Consider the following 16,513-nt stretch of genomic DNA (forward strand, 5'->3'; position numbering starts at 1 on the left):
GTTCGGGCTGTAGCTGCGACAACAGGTCCTATGGGAAATTGCATGGGGAAAATGCATTTTGGGACCCCCCTTTTTTCTCGGCCCCCGCTTGACGAATCACCGCAAAACTTTAAGGGTCGGAGCGGAGATGGCCAAAAGTTTGGAAAATTTCGCGAAGATTTGTCAATCGGCGCCAGACTTATTGGGAATAGAATGTTGCGGATTTCCTATGGAAAATAGGTCCTAACTATAACTATCTACTGGCGACTGCCAGTAGATAATATATTACCTACTGGCGGTCGCCAGTAGGTAGATAGAGTTAGGACCTATTTTCCATAGGAAATCCGCAACATTCTATTTGGAATAACGTTGGCACCGATTGACGAATCTTCGCGAAATTCTCCAAACTTTTGGCCAGCTCCGGTCCGCTCATATCATGAAAATTTCACGGTGATTCGTCAAGCGGGGGCCGAGAAAAAAGGGGGGTCCTAAAACGCGTTTTCCCCATGCATTTTTCTATAGGACCTGTTGACGCAGCTACAGCCGGAACTGCTGAACGGAATTACACCAAATTTGGCAAAGAGGTAGTCCTTAGTTCAGACTCGTGCCTTTTGCTTAAATGGTGTAAATCCGTTCAGTAGATCCTGAGAAAATTAGGGTAAAAAAGTTAGTGATATCTATGGCCTCGGAGGATCCGCGCACACTCCCCGCACCCAGCGCGCACCCTGCCGTGCACAAGCTGAATGCTAATTGGCTGTCAACACTCCAGATCGGGAAGTGTTGGCAGCCATCTTGTGCCTCAGTAGAACCAAGGCACAAGAAACCTAAAAAACAAACGTGAAAAATGCGACAAGGGGGCAGGGTAGAAACACCCTGACCCCCTAGGCCTGCTCAGGGGGTCCCACAAGCACCCCCAGGGCCAAAAAAAGATTGAATATTCTATTTTGCCCCCGGGGGCCAAATCCGGGGGGGGCATAATTTTAAAAACAGTATGGGGGTCCCAATCCCCCCACACTGCCCCGGGGACCGCCACCCCCTGGGGCTCCAAGATTGAATATGCGGGGGGCTCACGGCCCCGCCGCAGCCCCGGGGACCGCCACCCCCAGGGGCTTCATTATAAATGGGTGGGGGGCTCAAAGGCCCCCCCAAGCCCCGGAGGACCACCACCACCCCAGGGCTTTAAGTTAATGTATGCGGGGTGCTCATAGCCCCCCCGCAGCCCCGGGGACCGCAACCCCCGGGGCTTTTTTGTTTTAAAATAAAAAAAACCTGTGTGGGGGGCTCGAGCCCCACCCACATGCCCCGGGGACTGCCACCTCCCCGGGGCACTAAATATTTAAAATAGGGGGTCCGTTACGGACCCCCAAGCCCCGGGGACCACCACTCCCCGGGGCTTTAAATTAAGTGGGAGTGGGGCCACATGGCCCCCCCCCCTGGAGCCAATGATGGCCGTGGGGACCGCCACCCCCCAGGGCCGGCTCCTGCAGTGTCCCGGGGTGCCCACCCCCGGTACACTGCTGTTTGCAATGACAGGGCGGGAGCCTCGCGGCTCCCGCCCTGTCATTGCAAACTGCTTTGCTTCATTGAAGCGAGAGCAGGGAAACCTGCTCTCGCTTCAATGAAGCAAAGACGATTGCTTTTCCACATGGGGAGCAGCATGTTAGCTGCTCCCCATGTGGAAAAGCAATGCCGGCTCCCGCAGAAAGCAGGAGCCGGCTGGGACTGTGGGGGGATTGGTACCCCCCCACGGCCCCCAACGAGATGGCCAGGCCTCCTAAAAAATTTTAAAAAAAGAAAAAACAGCCCTGGGGGATGGGGTCCCCGGGGTCTTTAGTGTCCAAAGGAGGGGGGGCTACACAGCCCCCCTCCATAAAAATATGTATTTTTTGTTAAAAAAGGCCCATGCCCCGGGGGATGGGGTCCCTGGGGCAGATTAAGGCCTCGTGAGTAAAAAAAAAAATTAGGGGCAGGCCCTGGGGGATGGGGTCACAAGGGCCAAAAAATAAGAAAAAGAAGGGGGCTACACAGCCCCCCTTCTTTAAAAGAAAAAAAAAGAAAAAAAACGGGATCGGGAGGAGGCCACGCCCCCTCCTTTCATCACTCTGCAAACGCGCCCACTGGCACGTTTGCAGAGGGGGAACGAATTCCCCTTCAATACTGGGGGTCCCTGGGGGCCAACTAGCCCACCAGGAACCTCCAGTATGCACCAGGGGGCTGCGTTGCAGAGAGGTGTTCTGAGGCCATGCCCCTTTTTACACCTTTCTGCAACGCAGCTCTGTGGCGCTTAATGGAGGTACCTGGTGGGCTAGTTAGACTCCAGGGGACCTGAGGATTCAAGGGGACTTAATCTCCCAACTTAAAACACGCCACAGGGCGCGTTTGCACAGTGGTGAAGGTAGGGGGCAGGGCCTGAGGTGATACTGTGCAAACACGCCCTGTGGCACGTTTTAAGTTGGGGAATTAATTCCTCTTCAATCCTGAGGGTCCCTGGAACCAACTAGCCCACCAGGTACCTCCAGTAAGCGCCACGGAGCTGCGCTGCAGAGTGTTGTAAAAAGGGGTGTGGCCTCTGAACATCTCTCTGCAATGCAGCTCCCTGGCGCATACTCGAGGTACCTGGTGGGCTAGTTGGCCCCCAGGGGACCTCAGGATTGAAGAGGAATTAATTCCCCTACTTAAAACGCGCCACAGGGCGTGTTTGCACACGTCACCTCAGGCCCCGCCCCCTTCCTTCACCATTGTACAAATATTCCTGTAAAATCAGCCGAACTACGAATTCCGATTTACTCACCTGTAATCAGGAGAAAACCCAGTGCTGCATCTTTTAGCCCAACACTGACCCTGAAAAGTAATTCTAAGCGTACTTACCAGTAACTTGTATTTCCTTCCATAGGAATCCATTGAGTGGTTTTCAGCAGAAAATTTTCGAAGTGTCCATTCTTGAAACGTACAAATATTCCTGTAAAATCAACCGAACTACGAATTCCGATTTACTCACCTGTAATCAGGAGAGAACCCAGTGCTGCATCTTTTAGCCCAGCACTGACCCTGAAAAGTAATTCTAAGCGTACTTACCAGGAACTTGTATTTCCTTCCATAGGAATCCATTGTGTCGTTTTCAGCAGAAGATTTTCAGTGTCCATTTTTGAAACATACAAATATTCCTCTAAAAAGAGCCGAACTACAAATTCCTATTTACTCACCTGTAATCAGGAGACATCCCAGTGCTGCATCTTTTAGCCCAGCACTGACCCTGAAAAGTAATTCTAAGCGTACTTACCAGTAACTTGTATTTCCTTCCATAGGAATCCATTGTGTGGTTTTCAGCAGAAAATTTTCGAAGTGTCCATTTTTGAAACGTACAAATATTCCTCTAAAATCAGCCGAACTACGAATTGCGATTTACTCACCTGTAATCAGGAGAGAACCCAGTGCTGCATCTTTTAGCCCAGCACTGACCCTGAAAAGTAATTCTAAGCGTACTTACCACTAACTTGTATTTCCTTCCATAGGAATCCATTGTGTGGTTTTCAGCAGAAAATTTTCTGTGTCCATTTTTGAAACGTACAAATATTCCTGTAAAATCAGCCGAACTACGAATTCCGATTTACTCACCTGTAATCAGGAGAGAACCCAGTGCTGCATCTTTTAGCCCAGCACTGACCCTGAAAAGTAATTCTAAGCGTACTTACCAGTAACTTGTATTTCCTTCCATAGGAATCCATTGTGTGGTTTTCAGCAGAAAAGTTTCGACGTGTCTATTTTCACAAACTAAAAATATTCCTCTAAAATCAGCCGAACTACGAATTCTGATTTACTCACCTGTAATCAGGAGAGAACCCTGGGCTGCATCTTTTAGACCAGCACTGACTCTGAAAAGTTATTCTAATCGTACTTACCAGTAACTTGTATTTCCTTCCATAGGAATCAATTGTGTGTTTTTCAGCAGAAAAGTTTCTGTGTCCATTTTTGAAACGTACAAATATTCCTGTAAAATCAGCCGAACTACGAATTCCGATTTACTCACCTGTAATCAGGAGAGAACCCAGTGCTGCATCTTTTAGCCCAGCACTGACCCTGAAAAGTAATTCTAAGCGTACTTACCAGTAAATCCATTGTGTGGTTTTCAGTAGAAAAGTTTCTACGTGTCTATTTTCACAAACTAAAAATATTCCTAAAAAATCGTCTGTATGACTTAAACACATTCTTTCAACTGTTTACAGGAGGCTGGCCAGTGCTGGATCCAGGATCCACCACTGAGTAAGAAAAAGCAACGATAACACTACTTACCTGCTAAGTGAATTTTCTGCCATAGGATAACATTGGTGATTCTATGTGAAAAACTTTTACAATAATATTCCTTAAAAATAACTACTGTAACCAAAACGCTTTTACTCAACTGTTTACATGAGATGTCCAAGGACTGAATCTGGGATCCAGTCCTGTGGTTAGAAAAGTAATCCATAAAGTAACTAATTGCATTTGACGAGAAATTCACATTGAGCTCAATGTTGCATTGTGTTTGAAATTGTGTTGCCCATTGCAACAACTGTAACGATTGTACTTAAAAGTCTATTGCCTATTTGCAAAGTATTTAAACTAAAGTAATTCATTCTGAGAAAGTATATTATGTATTGAAATGTATAATGTAATTAAAAAAGATAAAATATCTCAAAATAAACAGTTTACAAAATGTAGTAAATCAGTATCAAAATAATCAGTATAACAATTAATACATTAAAAATTGTCATTTACAAAACCTTTGAAATTCACTGAAAAAACCATAGGTTTCATGCCTTATATAGATAGGAATTAGCATTTAAAAAACCTTTCAAATTCACTGAAAAAACCATAGGTTTCAGGCCTGATATAGTTAGGAATTAGCATTTAAAAAACCTTTGAAATTCACTGAAAAAACCATAGGTTTCAGGCCTGATATAGTTAGGAATTAGCATTTAAAAAACCTTAGAAATTCACTGAAAAAACAATAGGTTTTAGGGGTGTTATAGTTAGCTGGACATTTCACTCGAACAAAACCATTGAAATTCCTCCGATATAGTTAGTTTTACTAACTACATCTCGCGCGCCCGCAATCCACTGCTGATGATGTCACATATTACATCATTCATGACATGGTCAGGGACATCACTGATAACATCTCAAATGACATCACTGATGACATCACTGATGACATCATCCACGTGACAATCAGATACACCTCATCATACACTAGTATAACCTTTTATCACTCACTGTAAAATACAGAGTACCAGATTTAAAACCATTGACACACCAATACAAGTTTCTAAACACCCACTCAGTGATTCCTAGATCTATACACACATCTAATCACTTACCTATAGATTCACTCATGCATGCTGTCAATGATCAATAGAACACTATCACTTATACACCTATATTGACATTACACACCAGCACACATCCTATTCACTTATGAAGTCATCCTACTCACTTATGCAAACAATGGATCATACTTACTTTTACTTAGCTATACACTTATAAAAACACCACTTAATCTATTCATATAGATAATAACTCATACTTAGTGTGTTATAAAAACACTGTTACAAGTATACAGTTATCCATACAGTCACTCATACAATCACTGAGTCTTATGTATACTTATTTATATACAACAACTGACATATAGACTGGCTTTTATTTTTGTTGGACATGTACCATTGAGACATATATTGGCTTATCGCCACACCCATAAAGATATTCACTCACCCAAACAACTGTTATAACATGTAGTTTTAACTTCATATACATACTGAATCAACTATTCACACATCTTTGGGCAATCACACACCCCCCACCGAACCACACACACATTCACTCTCCCATACAAATACTCAGTTAACTAATCAATAAATAATATATACATTCACATAGCTAGTAACCAACTAGAGAAGCAGTTAACACAACAACTGACAAAGTGATAGAGATATTCACACAGTTTAGTCACTATCCAATATATTTAGTGAGACACTATAAATTAGTCAAGTAAACAGTCGATCACACTGCTACTAAATCCTCCATCCAGATATTTATATTTATATATCCACTCATTCTTCAATGCAAATTGCTATATATATAATAAATATTTAAATAACGAACCAAACCACATTCACTGGATGATGTCATCAGTGATGTCATCAGTGATGTCATTTGAGATGTCATCAGTGATGTCACTGACCATGTCATGAATGATGTAATATGTGACATCATCAGCAGTGGATTGCGGGCGCGCGAGATGTAGTTAGTACAACTAACTATATCGGAGGAATTTTAATGGTTTTGTTAGAGTGAAATGTCCAGCTAACTATAACACCCCTAAAACCTATTGTTTTTTCAGTGAATTTCGAAGGTTTTTTAAATGCTAATTCCTAACTATATCAGGCCTGAAACCTATGGTTTTTTCAGTGAATTTCAAATGTTTTTTAAATGCTAATTCCTAACTATATCAGGCCTGAAACCTATGGTTTTTTCAGTGAATATATATATATATCATATTTAAACTTTACAGAAACACAGAGTCAGTGGATGATGTCATCAGTGATGCCATCAGTGATGTCATTTGAGATGTCATCAGTGATGTCATCAGTGATATCAGTGACCATGTCATGAATGATGTAATATGTGATTTCATCAGCAGTGCATTGCCGGGGCGCGAGTTATAGTTTGCTCAACTAACTATAACGGCCGAATTTCTTTGGTTTTGTACAAGTGAAATGTCCAACTAACTATAATGTCCCTGAAACCTATGGTTTTTCCAGTAACTATATATATATATATATATATGAGTGTATAAAATAATAGATCTATTTAAACAATGTTAGGAAAACTAATGGAGTCTAGGAATAATAGATATACTATTCCCAATCAAAAATATGGAACAGTAGGAAAAGCACAGGCTTTCAGAGGGGTTACATTTACTATTCCCTTTCCAACAGGTCAAAAGTAGAAAAAGTATAGGACTTAGGAGGGTTAAGATTTACTATTCCAGCTCCAGTCTGTGGAACAGTAGGGAAAGTGATGCATTGACGTGTACTTTGAACAAAGTGATAATTATCAATTCACATTTTTATTTATTTATGAATTAATGAATCCCACGCTATACTTCTACAAACATAGCAGCCCACACTTAAAACATAATTAAAATAAGTAAATATAATACAATTTTCATAATTGATCTTCAATTAACTTATTAATACTTATTTGTTAATTAATTGTTACGTACTTAACATACCACCCTATACTCCTACAAACCCAGCAAAACACAACTAAAATATAACTAAAATAAATCAGTATTATCTAATGTAAATAATTACATTCTCAAAGAAATATTTTATAAATAAATAAATAATTGATAATAAAATAATTAAGCAATAGTCATGATTATTTAACAATTCAATAATAAATTATGAATATTTTTATGTATGTATTAATTAATTAACTTCCCACCCTATATCCCTAAAACCCCAAAAGCCCACACCTAAAATATAACTTAAGTTTAAAGTTTTTACACAATATACACAATTATCAATTAAATTAATAATAATAAATTCATAATTAATTGTTCATTAATTATACTTTATTACCTTCCCAGCCTACACTCCTACAAACTCAGCAGCCCCCAGTTAAAATATACCAAAAATATAATTATTACACAATTTAGATGATTAATGCTCAATTAAGTTATTAATAATACATTCATAATTATTGTTAAATAAATATTAGTTAATTAACTTCCCACCTTATACCCCTACAAATCCACCAGAACGCACCTAAAATATAGTAAAATAATATACAACATCGAACATAGCAACCTGTGCCTACAGAATAAGTATAAATTAATATTGCATAATATACATAATGAATATCAATCACATACTTACTTAAATTATTAATTATGAACAATTCATTATTATTTAATTAACTTCCCACCCCTACAAACCCAAAAAACATTATGACAAAATAAATTACTATTACAATTACTATTAACAACTAACACATAAAATTAATACATGAACTCAAACACATTAAACACAATGCATACATTTATAATGATTTTTTAACAGCTATATTATTATAAACAGTATTTACAACAACAATATTCTTAACGATATTACTTTCCTGAAAAAACGATATTCTTCACAACCATACTTCTGCATCACAATATTTTTGCATCGCAATATTTTTTTGCCATATTTCTATCTCCCGATATTTACAACTCAATATTTTGTCCAAAAACCCCAAAGATATTACTAAGATTTGCTAATTGTGCTTCAACCCTCTACTTGTCGGTATTAAGCTCTTCCTCTCTTTTCTTAGACTTTCTTCATATTTCTCATCTCCTCCTTCCAATATGCACACATTTTATCTTCTTCCACTTCGTATTACATTTTCTTTTTCATCCTTACATTTTTCTTTCTTTCGTCTTTTCTTTCAATCTCTTTCATATGTGCCTTTATCTTTATCTATAACTCTTTTGCCAGCTGTCTTTCACAATCTCTCCCTCTCTTTTTAATTCTATCCTCTTTTCACTCATGCTATTTATGTCAGTGGTTTTTCATTGTCTCTCAGATAATATAACTTTCAAATTCTTATAATTATCACTCTTACTCATTATTTTTCCTTTTATTCTTCCATCTTCAAGATTTCCTCAAGCCGTTCATCAAGTACACATCACCTATTAAGATAAATTTATAAGAAGAAATTGAATAGGTTGCTGGTGGGATGCTTTCAGACAGAAATGAGGCTTAGCCAGGACATCCGCAGTGAATTGTTGCCTGCAACTCCTTTGTGCTATGAGATGCTTAACGACTCCTGTACCAGAAACCTGCAACCATTTGGTGTCCAGCTGGTTGTCTATATCACCTGCTCTACTGGCATGATGCTTATTGTAGTGGGCAACCTCTTTGTGGTGATTTCAATCTCCCATTTCAGAATGCTTCACAGTCCAACAAATTTCTTGCTGCTTTCACTGGCCCTTGCTGACCTATTTCTGGGATTAACGGTGCTGCCCTTCAGCATTTCCCGCTCAGTGGAGGGCTGTTGGTATTTTGGAGATATCTTCTGCAGGCTGCACACATTTTTGGACACCGTATTTTGTTTGGTCTCCATTATGCACCTATGCTTCATCGCCATTGACCGTTACTGTGCCATCTGCTACCCTTTGCGCTATCATACCAGTTTTACTGTTCGAGTGGCCTGCATGTACATAGGTATTGCCTGGTCAGCACCAATTGCCTACACTGCTATTTTTCTCTACACTGATGTGGTTGAGGGACGGCTGAGACATTTATTGCTGGACATACCCTGTGCAGGCAATTGTCAGCTACTTTTCAACAAACTGTGGGGGTGGCTGAATTTCCCCATGTTCTTTGTTCCTTGCATCTTAATGATAACTCTCTATGCCAAAATCTATCTTGTGGCCATAAGGCAGGCAAAAGAGATCAGCGCCATGAGCAACAGGACAAGTTCATTGATTCCAACTGGAACATCAAAGCGAGAGTGGAAGGCAGCCAAGACCCTGGGGATTGCCATGGGGCTCTACCTCATGTGCTGGTTGCCCTTCACGCTAGACACCATGGTTGACAGTCTCCTGAATTTTGTTACTCCTGCTCTCCTCTTTGATATTTCTATATGGTTTGCTTACTTCAATTCCGCTTGCAATCCCTTAATTTATGGTTTCTCCTACCGCTGGTTTCGCAAAGCACTGAAGATGATAATAAGCTGTGCTATTTTTGAACCAGGCTCTTCTGCAGTGGACTTATATCAAGGGTAACTGATGGATAAATTATTTCTGTGACATCTAAAAAATAAGCATGGTTTGTGAGCATATGCATTTCTGGAAATGGTCTGCTGTCTCTGTAGCATCAAAGCACTCCACATGCAAGAGCTCCAAAAACAAAACTTGCCACTTCCACCAAGGTAATTGAGAGCACCAAAACGCCGAAATGACATGCTCTGCACTCATTGCAAACAGAAAGACCGTCAACCACCATGATCTTGGCCACGTCTAACAAATTTCCACCGTTCAACATACCAGGAGACAGCCCACAAATGGAAATTGTTTTTACAAGATACAGAAAGCAAGCTCTCAGTAGAAGAGAAGGGTTTTAAAATGAATTGAAACAACTAAGGCAATTGCTGTAGAATCAGCCTGTACAGATATAGGCATATGTTTTTAAATATGAGAGTGCCAGCATCAAAGAGCACATATTGTGTTCAGGTTGCAATTTACCATGATGTCCTGCTCACCTTTCATTAAAACTGCATGTAAGTGAGCCTTGGCCCAATGTCTAAATCCCAGATCTACCTGCTTCCATCTTATGATATTAGTTTCAGTAGCACGTATTGGAAACTGAAGCCATTTTAAAAGAAAAAAACACTGAAATTCATCACAGTTTACTGAGCTAATTTTAACTTGCATCCCCACCATGCACTGCTTCTAACCTCCTATATTACATCACTCATGACATCATTGACATCATTGATGGCATCACTGATGGCATCTCAAACGACATTACTGATCACATCATCCAATGAATAAAACCGTTTGATGTAACCTTCTAATACTGGCAGTTATTTAACAAGGTACACGTAGACACAATAGTTCAAAACATATGCAAAACTTATGGGTGCATCCTTTCACAACAAGCAAAACAGGCAGATCACAAAGCACATATGTGAAATCACTTTTTACTATTATTGAGGTGCATGAGAAAATTAAAGGATCTGTGCAAATTATTGACATCAGCAACATATTGAACCTTCACTAATGTTCAAAAACAGAGTTTGGTTAATATTTATCTTAATGAGATGTGTGTGTTAAATACCTCATCTGGCATAGAATTTTAAGTTAACAACTTCACTTCTCTATATTATCCAATTATAAGTAGGTAATACATATATATTACCTACTGCCGGTCGGCAGAAGGTTGTTATAGTTAGGACCTAGTTTCCATAGGAAAAGCATTTTTTGACTTGTTTATACCTTAGGCGTAGTTACAACAATCTTCATGAAATTTTCCAAAAAAAGTGTCCAAGTAGGTTCTGTTTGTCATGGAAAGTTTGGAGTGATCCATGCATGGTGATCGAGAAATAGGGATGCCAATAAAGGGTGTGTGTAATGTCAATTCGCATAGGAACGTGTTGTCCAACCTTCAGCCCAAACCGCTGGACGGAATTACACCAAATTGGGCAGAAAGGTAGATATTGTTACACAGATTGTGCTTTTTGTTATTTGTTGAAAATCTGTCCAGTCGTTTTTGCGAAATTTCGGCAAAAAATATAGATATATCTCTGGCTACGGATATTTCGTGGGGGTTTCGCGGTTAATCGTGAATGCACGCACCAACAGGAATGCTCTGATTGGCTGGATGCAAGCAGAACAGAATGTTGCGGCCACCATTTTATCATCCGGGAATGGTTCCCAGGGTTGAAACTTTGTGTGAAAGCTCACATAAGAGGTGAGGGTGGAGATACTCTAATCCAATGCTTGAGAAATAGGTGTGCTAGTGACACAAGTTATGTGTCCAAAATTATTATTTTTTATCGCGTGCAAGATTTGTGGCGATGCCACGATCACCAGCGCGGGCCCGCATGTACCATTGCGGGGACATCGTGAATATTGCAAAGTCTTAGCGAACATTAGTGAAAATATATATATATTTGTAAACACTTGCCAGTCACTGTCACACACGCATGTATGCACTCACAAACTCACTTCTACACTCATTCACATACCCACTCCCACACTTATACATTCAGTACCATACCCACTCAGATACTCATGCACCCACTCACATATCCATTCAGGTACTCATGTACCCACTTGCAGACTCACTCAAAGAGTGATGCACCCATGTACAGACTCACTCAGAGACGCACACACCAAGCTATAGACCCACTCACACACTTATGTATGTCCTCACAGGCCCACTCAGACACCCATACGCCTACTCACAGATACACTCAAATACTCATACACTCATACAGTCACTCACACACTCAGTTACAGACCTTCTATGAGAATTATGACCCCAGTCACACACTCATACACTCAGAAACTCACACACCCATTCACAAACTAATTCTGATATACACACCTATTCACTCACCCAGTCAATCAATCAATCAATCAATCAATCAGGGGATTGTAAGCGCGCTACTAACCCGTGAGGGTCTCAAGGCACTGAGGGGGGTCCGCAGATCTGTTTAGCCGAAGAACCAGGTCTTGAGGGTCTTCCTGAAGGTTTTCAGTGATGGGGCACATCTGATGTCTGTCGGTAGCTCGTTCCAGGTCTTGGCTGCAATGTGAGAGAAGGATCTTCCACCTGCTCTGGCTCTGTGGATGTGCAGGGTTTCGGCCAGTGCGTGGTTGAAAGTAGGCCTGGGCAAAAATTTTGTTCCGTTCGCGGAAATTGCGATAATTTGACATTTTTGCGTTCCGCGGAGAGTGCGAAAATGTCAAAAATTCCGGTTTCCGCAGCTTGGCGATAATTTGTTTCTTGCTCGCGCTGTAAAATGATACATTCTCGCGCGCGTGCGATCGCCTTACCTGAATCCCTGCGTTCGCCGACAAGTTTTCTTGATCCGGTCGCGTTCTCCATGAGATGTTGTATTGTTTTTAGCCATTTGCACTGTCTCGCGACAGTTCGCGCCCGCAGTGACGTCATGCGTCGCGCGATCACGTCTTTCTTCTCGCGATCATGCACCGCGAGAACAACTCAAAACAAGATGGCCGCGCCCGCAAGCAACCACATGGGTAAGTTGGCGACCCGCAACCATGCAGAAAATCTCGCGAACATGCCGGAAAAAAACTTCCGCATCTTCGCGATATTTCTGCTTGTTTGCGATAATTTTAAACATTCTCGCGATAATTTGCGAAGGTTAATTCCGCAAATTCCGCCCACCCCTAGTTGAAAGATCGGAGGTTTCTTTTGCGTACGTGGAAGCTGATTCTGTCATTGAGGTATTTGGGTCCGTTGTTGTGTAGGTATTTGTAGGTGTGAGTGAGGATTTTGAAAGTGACTCTTTTCTCCACGGGGAGCCGGTGGAGACTTTGTAGGTGTTGGCAGATGTGTTCGTGTCGGGGGATGACGAGGACGAGTCTGGCGGCGGTGTTCTGAGGTGTCTACAGTTTGCAGAGTAGTGACTTGTTGATGCAGGCATAGAGTGTGTTTCCATAGTTCAGTCTGCTGGTGATGAGTGCATGGGTGACTGTCTTCCTTGACTCAGGGGAGATCCACTTGAAGGTCTTGCGGAGGATGCGGAGGTTGTTGAAGCAGCTAGAGGTAATGGCGTTGACCTGTCGGTTCATGGTGAGTGATGAGTCTAGTACAATGCCGAGGTTCTTGGCATGGTCTGAGGGGGTAGGTGGGTTTCCGAGGGCGGTCGGCCACCAGGTGCTGTACCATGCAGAAGGGGTGGTACCGAGGATGAGGACTTCTGTCTTCTCGGTGTTGAGCTTCAGGCAGCTGTTGGTCATCCAGACTGCGACGTCTTGCATTCCTTCTGGAAGTTGATTTTGGCAGTGGTGGGGTCTTTGGTGAGGGAGAGTATGAGCTGGGGGTTGGCGGCATAGGATACGATGTTGAGGCTGTGTTGTCGGACGATGGCTGCGAGGGGGGCCATGTAGATGTTGAAGAGCGTGGTGCTCAGTGATGAACCCTATGGGACGTCGCAGGTATTTCCATGGGGTTGGAGAGGAAGGGTGAAAGTCTGATCCTTTACCTTCTTCCGGTGCAGAATGATCGGATCCGGTCCAGGGCTGTTCTTTGTATGCCTGCATCGTGTAGTCTGGCGACTAGTGTGCGGTGGGAGATGGTGACGAAGGCTGCTGATAGGTCCAGTAGGAGGAGGGCTGTGGAGTGGCCTTGGTTCAGGAGGGTGCATATGTTGTCTGTGGCAGCGAGTAGGGTGGTGTCTGTGCTGTGGTTGCTTCAGAATCCGGATAGGTATAGGTCGAGGACAGCGTTCTCTTTAATGAATCGTGTCAGTTTCCTATTGACTGTTTTCTCTGCAACTGCTGTGAAGGGGAGGAGCGAGATGGGCCAATAGTTCTTGAGGTCGGTGGGGTCAGCTGTGGGCTTCTTGAGCAGGGGTCTGACCTCTGCGTGCTTCCAGTCATTTGGGAAGATGACTGTTTTGAAGGTGGTGTTGATGGTGCATTTTAGTTTAGGTGCGATGGCGGCTGCAGCTCTGTGGTAGATGTAAGGGGGGCAGGAGTCGGTGGGGGCCCCAAGTGGATGCTTTTCATTGTCGAGGCGCTGTCTTCGGCTGTGATCGGTGTCCAGCTGGAGATGGTGGGCTGGCTGGTGTTTCTGGTGGGCGGGGGCCGTCTGTGGCATCTGGTGGATGGTCGATGAAGTTGTTGTAGAGGTTTTTGATCTTGAGGTGGAAATAGGTTCCAAGCTTGTTGCAGAGGTCTTGGGATGGGGTGATGTCTGTGGCTTCTCTGTGTGGGTTTGATGAATTTTTGAATGACACTGAAAAGTTCCTTGGAGTGGGTGGAGTTTGCCAGAATTTTGTTGTGGATGAAATTTCTCTTGGTGGCTCTGATCTAGTTGTGGTAGTCCATCATGGTGTCCTTGTAGGTGGTGTGGTTTTCAGTTGTCTTGGTGTTTCTCCAGTTCTTCTCCAGGCGTCTGCAGGTGCGTCTGGCTTCACGGAGAGCGGTGGTGAACCAGGTGGCTTTCCCGGGGCGTTGTCTGTCGGGGTTGCGTAGCGGGGCAAGCTCATCTGCACAGTTGGAGATCCAGGTGTGGAGTTCTCTGGCTGCGTCGTTTGCGTCGGAAGCCCAGGTGTGGTTGTCTTGGGTGAGGGTGGAGTTAAGCTGCTCGTCGGTAACCTTGCTCCAGTTCCTTCGTGGTGGGCGTGGGCCTGGTTTGGATGCCTTGGGTTTGTTGATGTCGAAGTGTACGCAGTGGTGTTTGGTCCATGGCGGCTGCGTAGTGTGGCTGAATTGGATGCTGTTTCCTGCTCTGTGAGTTGGTGTGTTGATGAGTTATTTAAGTCCGATGCTGGTGAGGTTGTCTTGAAGGATAGTGGAGTTGGGGTCGCTGGGGTTGTCGAGGTGGAAGTTCAGATCTCCAATGAGTATGTAGTTTGTTGAGGCGATGGCGTGGGGTGCGATGAAGTTCGGGGGCCGGGGGGTCTCTAGACAAGGGTTCCTCGGAGTGTGGCTGTGAGGGTGGTCTGGATCTGGAACTGCAGGTGTTCGGAAGAGGGGAAGGTTTCGCTGGAGGTGATGAGGCAGAGGTTGCTCTTGTGGGTGATGACAAGGCCCCCTCCTGGGTGGTTGGGGCGGTCTTTCCTCTGGATCTTGTATCCATCTGGGATGGCGGTGCTGATGTCGGGGGCGGAGGCGGAGGATACTTTGGTCGAGCTCTCTGTGAAGAACGCAATGCCCGGTGAAAGAGAGTTGAGTAAGTTCCAGATTTCCATGGCGTGTTTATGTACGGAGTGTACGTTGAGAAGGATGCATTTCAGGGTGTCACTGGTTCTGGCGTCAGTGGTGTTGGAGGCCAGGGTTATATATTCATTCACTGAAAAAAACAAAGGTTACATGAACGTTATAATATATATTTATATATCTTTTTTTATAAAACAAAACAAAGGTTGAAACTTAGCTATAGTTAGGAAAACTTACTTTCCCTCTACAAGCCAGGTTTAACCTATACAAACTTATTTTTTTTTAAAGTTATAGTTATAACTTTCATTTACAATTTATCCAACACCTTCAAATTATTATACGTAGCAGACCTCATTACACACACTTTTCAGTTTGCTAACCAGACAACATTGACATTAACTCGCCACTCTACCATGCACTTTGTTGTGATAAATAATGTAATTTTCTAAGTTAGAAGTGTTGCTATGAACATTATGATTTCACATGCTATATGTGATGTAGCATGCCTGTGTTTGCTTTGTCCGCCCTACGTTGGCAGGGTATTCCAAGACGTTGGTCCCTTGCTCACTTTGCCACTGGATTCAAGCTAGCCTGGCTGAAGAGGGCTGTTAGCCCGCAATCGGTCCCAGGATGCTTGTTCCCGGTTCAGCAAAGACAGGGCTTGGCAGTTCGGGCAGGACTGTTCCCATGAGGCACAAGGTCAAGACTGATTTGCATATAGCTGTGTCTGAACTGGGGTGGCAGAGTGAGCTAAAGAATGATGATGGATTCAACCGAGATCGGTGACTGGGGGTGAGTGTTTGAAAAGTTTCAGCACTCCGTTCATCATCACCTTGTGTTTGCTTTGTTTGCCCTAAGTTGGCAGGGTATGCCCAGACATGGGTCCCTTGCTCACTTTGCCACTGGATTCAATCTAGCCTGGCTGAAGAGGGCTGTTGGCCCGAAACCGGTCCCAGGATGCTTGTTTCCGTTCTAGGGAAGACACGACTTGGCAGCTCGGGCTGGACTGTTCCCATGAGGCACATGGTCAAGACTGATTTGCATATAGCTGTGTCTGAACTGGCGTGGCAGAGTGAGCTAAAGAAT

General features: G+C 43.1%; 1 protein-coding gene across 1 annotated transcript; it reads left to right on the forward strand.

Annotated features, from left to right (window-relative positions):
• Nucleotides 1-8,758: 8,758 nt before the first annotated feature.
• On the forward strand, nucleotides 8,759-9,793 carry TAAR5 (trace amine associated receptor 5). Its single transcript, XM_085609738.1, has one exon. The coding sequence runs from the start codon at nucleotides 8,759-8,761 to the stop codon at nucleotides 9,791-9,793; it is 1,035 nt and encodes a 344-aa protein (XP_085465864.1).
• Nucleotides 9,794-16,513: the final 6,720 nt, after the last annotated feature.

Source organism: Triturus cristatus, chromosome 6 (genome assembly GCF_964204655.1).
Source record: "Triturus cristatus chromosome 6, aTriCri1.1, whole genome shotgun sequence".
Taxonomy (NCBI): domain Eukaryota; kingdom Metazoa; phylum Chordata; class Amphibia; order Caudata; family Salamandridae; genus Triturus; species Triturus cristatus.